General features: G+C 44.7%; 1 protein-coding gene across 1 annotated transcript; it reads right to left on the bottom strand.

Moving 5' to 3' along the window:
* Positions 1–4,440: 4,440 nt before the first annotated feature.
* Positions 4,441–7,136, bottom strand: LOC102438490 (zinc finger protein 551-like). The gene is made up of 2 exons (XM_023747449.1): positions 7,016–7,136; positions 4,441–5,969 (listed from the first exon to the last, which is right to left on the bottom strand). The coding sequence occupies exons 1-2, from the start codon at positions 7,134–7,136 to the stop codon at positions 4,441–4,443; spliced, it is 1,650 nt and encodes a 549-aa protein (XP_023603217.1).
* Between the last annotated feature and the right edge of the window lie 1,907 nt (positions 7,137–9,043).

Below are 9,043 nucleotides of genomic sequence, written 5' to 3'. Positions count from 1 at the left end.
GAATAAAAATTGAGAAAATTAGCTTTCCTTACAGTATTCAAAACCTAGTTCCATATAGCAAAGAAATCAGGTGAGTTATAGAGGAATGAGTGAAATTCAAATATATATCTCAGATTGTGAACTGTCTTCATATTGGTTAAAATAATAAATTATTTTGAAATAGGCAAAAATTCTGAGCCAACATTTTAACAAAGGAGATAAAGACAATAAAATAAATGTATGAAAAAATGTTCACCATCAGAAATCCTTATGTAATAGAATTAAAATGAAAGAAATTTCACATATACACAACTCCAGGCCTACTATTTTAAAAGATTAACCACCAAATGTGATGCCAGGGTTGAACAAAACTGGAATTTTTATATACTATGCCTGGACAGGAAGGCAAAGTGCATGTCCACTTTAGATCACAGTTCTAGAAGTGTGAAACATCAACCTACACTGCAAATTTTGGATTAGTAAAAGATCTATCTATAAAAATAACTGAACACAAATATTCCAGATTTATTTATAACTAGTGGCCCGGTGCACGAAATTTGTACACAGGGGAGGGGGTGTTCCTCAGCCCAGCCTGCACCCTCTCCAATCTGGGACCCCTCAAAGGATGTCCTACTGCTGGTTTACAGGGATCGGGCCTAAACTGGCAGTTGGACATCCCTCTCGCAATCTGGGACTGCTGGCTGCTAACCACTCACCTGCCTGCCTGACTGCCCCTAACCAATCTGCCTGCCAGCCTACTCGCCCCCAACTGCCCCCTACCACCAGCCTGATCATTCCCAACTGCCCTCCGTGCCAGTGTGCTTGCCCCCATCTGCCTCCCCTGTCAGCCTGCTCACCCCCAACTGCCCCCTGCTGGCCTTCTCGCTCCCACCTTCCCTCCCCACTGGCCTGCTCACCTCCAACTGCCCCCTGCTGTCCTGATCACCTCCAACTAAACCCTACTGATGACCTGATTGCCTCAAATTGGTCCCTCTCCTGATCTGCTTACCCCCACTAGCACCACCCCCACCAGCCTGATCACCCACTGCCTGCCGTACACTCTTGGCCTATAATCACCACTACCTCGCGCCGCCACGATGGCTTTATCCAGAACTTCCAGAAGGTCTCCTGGAAGGTCTCCCAGTCTAATTATCATATTACCATTTTATAAGTATATATACAGGCCTGGTGCATGGGTGGGGGCCAGCTGGTTTGCCCTGAAGGGTGTCCTGGATCAGGGTGGGGATTCTCTTGGGGGCATGGGGCGGCCTAGGTGAGGGGCCTCTGGTGGTTTGCAGGCCAGCTACAATGCTATAGGGTGAGGATCACTGCTGGGGGGCGTGGGCAGCCTGGGTGTGGGGATAACAGCTGTTTTCAAGCTGGCCACACCCCCTTCAGGGTAGGGATCCCCGCTGGGGTGCCTGGCAAGCCTGGGTGAGGGGCTGATGGCTATTTACAGGCAGACCAGGGCCCCAGGGCCCCAAGCTCCCAGGCCCTCCTTTTATTCTTTTTTTTTTTCAGAGCCTGCTTGAGCAGAGGGAAGCAGGAGTCTGGGATTTATTTATCTTCCAGGGCTTTCGGGAAGCTTGGCTTCCTCCATTGCCGGTGGGGGGGGGGGAGGCAACCCAAGCCTCCTGCTCGCTCCAGCTCTGTGGTCACAGCCATTTTGGTTGGGTTAATTTGCATACTCACTCCTGATTGGCTGGTGGGCATGGTTTGAGGGCATAGCAGAGGTACAGTCAATTTGCATTTTTCTCTTTTATTAGATAGGGTACTACAAATCTGGAAATAACCAATTTTATAGAGATCAATAGATGAAGTTGCTATTAATAGAACACAATACTACTCAGCAATAAAACAAATTCAATATTCACATAAGCATTTATATTGGATCTCAAAATATCAGTGGCATTAAAGAAATAAGTATTTATAAAAATACACAATTATAGTACATATAAAATTATGAAAAATATGAACTAATATAATGTAAAGGATGGAATATGAATGATTGCATGAAAGACAGGGAAAGTCAGAAAGAGAGATTATAAAAGGGCGGGGGAAAATATAGAGTGTGGGAAATGTAGGATTAGATTTGTGGGTATGAGAAATAACTAATATATAAATATACCAGAATAAACTTTGTTTTCACTGTGTACCTCAGCTGGGGGGGCGTGTCATCCAGTGCACTGAAACGTTTTGGTTCAATTCCATGTCAGTGCACATACCAGCCTGGATCCCCAGTAAGAGATGTGCAGGAGAGAGCTCAGGTATGTTTATCTCTCTTTCTCGTCCCTCCTCTTGTCCTTAAAAAAAACTTATTTTTTAATGATATTTTTTAAAAGCACAAGCGGTGCGGTTTGTGTACTCACAACAGAAAGTCTACTTATGCCACACCTTGAATATAGTGACAGATAAGATTTCACCTGTGGTGGTTTCACAGCTTTATCTGTAGGTCAAGACTCACAAAATAGCACACATTAGAAAAGTGCACTTCCTTGCATGTCAGCTCTCATTTCCTGGAAGGAAGAGCTTTGCCTCATTGGCAGCAAATATTAGCAAGCAGTGAAGATTACTGCCATGGGATTCAACAGAAAATGTGATTGTTACAAAAGACACATACTGGGACTCATTACAGGATGATCTCTCCTCCAGCCTTGAGTTCTTACATATTGAGAAATAACCTTGAGGTGAACACCATATACAAACCAGGGGAATCCACAAAACCATTAAATTATTTTCTCTGCCCATGACTTCATATACAAGAAAAAGTTTTGGAGGTGCTGAGAATGTCTATATACAGAGTTCACACAAGTCACAGGCCCAGTAACATTTGTGGATTTACATTCAAGAGACACTTTCCATCTAATTTGCTGCACTCTCTCCCATCACTATGAATACAGTGTGTCTGTAACAATAGTAGGTTACCTCAGAGTCTTACAACAAATGTCACAAGACTATAACATTTTGTACTTCATGGTACATGGTTCCTTTGCAGTACATGGATAGAAGTTCCCCCAAACATTGCAAAGACTGATGTAACACATATTGTGATCAGAGAACACAATTCGTATTGTTCACAGAAGGACAGCAAAAATCTCCTTTTCTGGGTGACCATTGAACTCACCAATAACCAAGGTCCCGGGATGTAAATTAAAACCACAAAGTCATGCTGTCTTTCTTTCAAAGCCTTGGGCAGCAATACAAAATAAGCCAGTATGGGACAAAGTGATTTTTCTGCCATCATGCTCTCCCTTCTGAAGCAATGAAGGTTTGACGTCCCCACAATATCTGTTCACATCTACATCCTGACAGATCACAACAGTGCTTTCAAAACATGGCAGGAAGTGAATAGAACCAACATAATGAAAGGTACAACAGGAAAAAAAAACCCTTTACTGAGATATCATAAAGCATACCCAGCGGGGTTCAGATTGGTGAAATAGAATCTAAGCCAGGGGTGGGCAAACTTTTTGACTCAAGGGCCACAATGGGTTCTTAAACTGGACTGGAGGGCTGGAACAAAAGCATGGATGGAGTGTTTGTGTGAACTAATATAAATTCAAAGTAAACATCATTACATAAAAGGGTATGGTCTTTTTTTTTTTTTTTAGTTTTATTCATTTCAAACGGGCCGGATCCGGCCCGCGGGCCGTAGTTTGCCCATGGCTGATCTAAGCCAATCATCACAGCATAATGTGAGAACCACCTTAAGTGGTACTACTTCTTTCCTGCAGATGGGTATTCTGGACAAACCCTGAGTCAGGCCCATTCCCTAGTCAGAGAGGAAGGAGTGAAGATCCTGCCAAGAGTTCAGAGTATTTATTTATTTAATTAGTTTTAAATCAGAGATTTTATTTAAATTTTGCCATTTGTTCTTTCATAAAAAAGATATTTTAAAATTTATTTCAGAGAAGAAGGGAGAGGTAGAGAGATAGGAACATCAATGATGAGAGGGAATCATTGATCAGCTCTCTGCTGCATGCACCCCCCGCCCCCCCCCCCCCCAGGGATGGAGCCCACAACCCCAGCATGTGCCCTTGACCGGAATCCAACCCAGAACAATTCTATCTGCAGGCCAACATTTTATTACTGTGCCAAACCAGCTAGAGTGTGTTCAGAGTATTTAGAATTTACTCAAGCACAAGAGAACATGCAGGGTTTGTAACTGATTCACACTGTTCAGGTGAGCCAGTGGTAGAGATGAAATCACGTCAGCCATAAACCCTCACAGTGACATCAATCACATAGTAGACCTGGGCAGGATAGCAGTGCAAGCAGCTCCTTAAAGCCTCACTTGTATCTGAAACTTATGAGGAATCTAGAACTGTGTATGTCCTAATAAAAATGGATCATATTTAGGCAAATGTGTAACAGAGTAACCTTCAGTGATGTTATTCTGGATAAGAAAAAGGAAACATTTAAGTCTTTTCTCCAGTGTGAAGACTCAGGTGTCTTATAAGGCTACATTTTTTGGGTAAATGAGTCCCCACAATCTGTGCATTCATAAGGCTTTTCTCCAGTGTGAATTCTCTGATGTTGGATGAGGATGGAACTCTTACTGAAGGACTTCCCACAGTCTTTACACTGATATGGATTTTCTCCAGTGTGAACTCGCTGGTGATTAGTGACATCAGACTTATATCTGAAAGATTTTCTACAATATCTACATGCATAAGGCTTTTCTCCAGTGTGAATTCTCTGATGGCGAATGAGGGCAGAACTCTGACGGAAGGACTTTCCACAATCTGTACACCCATATGGCTTTTCTCCAGTGTGAATTCTCCGATGGCGAATGAGGGCAGAACTCTGACTGAAGGACTTTCCACAATCTGTACACCCATATGGCTGTTCTCCAGTGTGAATTCGCTGGTGTTTTTTGACATCAGATGTATATCTGAAGGACTGCCCACATTCACTACACTTATAAGGCTTTTCTCCAGTGTGAATTCTCTGATGTTGAATGAGTTTAGAACTCTGACTGAAGGACTTCCCACAGTCTGTACATTCATATGGCTTTTCTCCTGTGTGAATTCGCTGGTGTTTATTGACCTCAGACTTATATCTGAAGGACTTCCCACATTCACTACACTTATAAGGCTTTTCTCCAGTGTGAATTCTCTGATGTTGAATGAGTTTAGAACTCTGACTGAAGGACTTCCCACAGTCTGTACATTCATATGGCTTTTCTCCTGTGTGAATTCGCTGGTGTTTATTGACCTCAGACTTATATCTGAAGGACTTCCCACATTCACTACACTTATAAGGCTTTTCTCCAGTGTGAATTCTCTGATGATGAATGAGGTTAGAACTCTGACTGAAGGACTTCCCACAATCTGTACATGTATATGGCTTTTCTCTGGTGTCAACTCTCTTATGTTGAATGAGGTTAAAGATTCGTCTAAAAACTTTCCTACATGTGTCAAACTCATAAATCAATTCTTCAGAAGAGACACTCTGAGATTCAACAACTTTCTGTTTCTGACCGGCAGCTATTTCACATTCAGCCCACTGGTGATGACTTTTTGCACTGAGATATTCTTGTGAAACCTCACTGCCACAGTGTGGCTCCTCGGTGTTCTGAGAAGCCTGGGGCTGGAGAAGCTCTGAGGGAGCTTGGACGTCTTTCCTAACCTCCCTGTTCTTTGAAGGCACCTCTGATAAGTAGAAGCTGCTTCTGGTCACAAATGAGGGCCTGTTCATAGCTACTTTCCAGGACATCTCTCCACTAGCATCCCTCTGTTGCTGGTGAGGGTTTGCACTGAAACAGAAGTCTGTCACACATGCCTCACTGAAGAAGCATTTGTGCTCAAAGTATTCTGCTTGTGACTCAGTCAGGTGCATAATATCTTTTAACGCTGAGAAACACTGTTTACAGGAATGCGACTTCTGGGATGCTGAAGCTGTCTCAGAATCCCTGACATGTGACTCTTCTTCTATGGATACACTCTGATCAGAATAGGCCTCCTCATCATTCATTTTATGCCTACAACCTGAAAACAGAAAAAAGGTGAGGAAATGAACGAAGACTGCAGTGACAGGGGGAAGCTCCATTACAAAGTAGGTGGCCCATGACAGCTGGGCTCCATGCAATTTTCAGAAAAGAAATGATGTGCAGTATGCATTAATAAGAGGCTTCTGTGAAGTTCTGGGCCTCTGCAGATCGTAAAAGAAGGAAGGCTACACCGGGAATCTGACACAAAGATGGCAAGTACTACATGGAAGAGAGTTTAGACTTCCAGCCCTTCCTTTAGGCTAACAGTGTTCAGTAGGGCTTGTCTGCAGGTGACATAGGCAAGCTCTGCAGAATTTTGCTTATATCTTATTTAAAGAAAAGTTCAATAAACAAGTAGCTAATATTTAAAACCTACTTAAGCATATATGTGCACTTCATAACACATGTGTAAGTCAGTGTTAAAGAATACTGCAGAGGCAGCAGTGCAGAGGAACAGGTGATGTAAAAATGCCACAATGTTAACATAGCACAAATCCAGGAAGTCACAGGTGAAGTGACATGTCAGATAGAGTAAAGTAGGTAAAAGATAAGGTAGGAATGTGGTGTAGCAAGTGGCACTTGCATCTGAACACTGATTGGAAAGAGCTGGTTCCTGGTATGAAGGAGGGTCTTACAAGAACAGCCCATGGTTCATGCAAGTAAAGACCATAGTCTGGCACAGACAGTCACCCAGGAGTTTAGCTATAGGAAAGGAGCAGAGGTGGAAACCATGGATCCGAATATAGTCATCCTCCCAGGAAGAGAAACAGCAGATGGGATCCATTAAGCTGTCTGTAAGACCCCTGACTCCCAGAAATTTCCTGCACTTCCTGAGGCAAATGCTGTAAGAGAAGTTTGTGGAGTCTATTGCTCAGGGCTCTTCACAGAGCTCAGCACTGGCAGCCACAGCACATTTGAAAAGCCAGTGAGGAATATTTGAAGAACCCATGGTCTGGCTGTGAGAGAGAGAGTGCTATGCCTGGAGAATACAGTAAGAGAGAACATCACCTCAGGACACTAGGAGAGATGATGTGAAAGTCTTACCTACAGATGCTACAAGAGCAAACACTTCCAGCATCACGTCACAGTACAGACGTCTCTGAGCCTCCTCAAGGATCTCCCACTCCTCCTGAGAGAAGGCAATGGCCATGTCCTCAAAGTTCATATCCTGTCATAATGGAGACAGTACATCCCATGATAAGATTCTCTCTTGAGATTCCAAGTTTGCCATACTCCCCACCCTGCACATCCATATGCTCCCCTACTCCCTATAACAGAGAACAAAGCAGGACTTGGTCCCATCAAAGTCAATCTCTCCTTATATTCTTACTGATGCTGTGTCTTCCCACAATAAAGGCAGATGAACAGATACAAGATACGTGTGCTCTGATCCTCAAATAGGAGTCACACTGCCCCTTTCAATAACAGGGGGTGTCAGGCACACAGGGTAGGAAGAGATGTTGCACATATGGGAATGGGATGGATTTGACACTGGTGTTGTCAGGCAATATCCATGCTGTCCTCCTATTGTCCCTCCAAGACACCAAACAACATAATAATACCCATTATACTTCTGATTCCAATCCCAGTTTGCTAAGGCCATCACTTTGTATTACCTGCTGTTCATAGTTCTTTGATTCACACTTCTCTCACACAGCTTCATTCCCAGAGGCACAACTTCACTGGGAACACAAGTAAGCCATGACAAGGACAGGGTGTTTTCTAATTAGCTTTTTTCCCAAAATTCTAGTTCACCACTTCTGTAATACATTTCTCTCTCACCCTTTTCTCTTCTCCCTTCCCCATGCCGGTGGGGACTTTCAAGTGCAGGTGACATGGATGTGTGCTATCTCATTCCTATGGTTCACTGGGTCTGCCCTCAACAAGAAATGGCAGGTGGGCACATATATGGCCTCTAAGCTCTGAACCTGTCATGTAGCATCACAGCAACCCGTCATGTTAGAAATTATCTTAAACTTCCCCCTATCATACTATAAAGACACGATCAGAAATGGACTCCCTTTACATTCACTTGTCTGTCAATGTTAGTACCTGGCCGCTTTGCTTTTAGTCCCAGGGACCACACTGATGTCATCATCCCCTGTGGGTGATTGTGCAGCTCAGGAAGGGTTCCCCACCTGCCACACTGACATAGATGACACCTCCCATACTGTTCTCTGGGTCACTGAATGCTCTGCCCTCAAGAGAACCTTGGCTGCTTGTCACCAGAGGTCCCTAGGCTGTGCTGCTGTTCAGATGTGTGTAGACTGACTAGGTGATTGAAACACATATATGGATTTCAGAGAGAGATAGGATATACATATACATATACATATACATATACATATACATATACATACACATATACATATACATACATACTAATAAAAAAGTAATATGCTCATTCGACCGGGAGACCTTCCAGAGACCTTCCGGATGTCCTTCTGGACAAAGCTGGGGGCTTGGCTGGCCTGCAAAGCAACCCAAACGTCCACAGCCCTTCGCCCAGGCTGGCCACACCCCACAGTGGGTACTGTAACCTCGATGGGGGCATGGCCAGCCTGCAAACGGCCCTCAGCCCCTTGCCCAGGCCGGCAACACCCCCCATCTTGGACCCTCACCGTGATGGGGGTATGGCTGGTCTGCATACCAACCCAGTTCCTCACCCAGGCCAGCACCACCCCCAGAGGGGACCCCACATATGCGGTAGAGGGTACAGGATCTGTTGCAGGCCTCTCTACTTTCATAAACCACCCCAACCACCCCAGGCCCCTCACGCAGGCCAGCTCCGCCCACCCAAGGGACCCCCACCCTGATCCCGGACACCCTTCAGGGAAGACCAGCCAGCCCCCATTTGTGCACTAGGCCTCTACTATACTAATAAAAGGGTACTATGCTAATTAGACCGGGAGACATTTTGGATGTCCTTCCTGACAAAGCCATGGTGGCGGGTCTGAGGCAGAGGCAGTTAGGGGTGATCAAGCTAGGAGGGGAGGGCATTTGGGGGTGATCAGGCCGGCAAGGGTTCAGTTGGGGGCAAGCAGGCCAGCAGGGGTAAGTCAGGGTATCAGG

The sequence above is a fragment of the Myotis lucifugus genome, unplaced genomic scaffold (assembly GCF_000147115.1).
Source record: "Myotis lucifugus unplaced genomic scaffold, Myoluc2.0 scaffold_880, whole genome shotgun sequence".
Lineage (NCBI taxonomy): Eukaryota > Metazoa > Chordata > Mammalia > Chiroptera > Vespertilionidae > Myotis > Myotis lucifugus.
The sequence above is the reverse complement of the archived record's forward strand: the minus strand, read 5'-3'. Positions and strand labels throughout refer to the sequence as shown.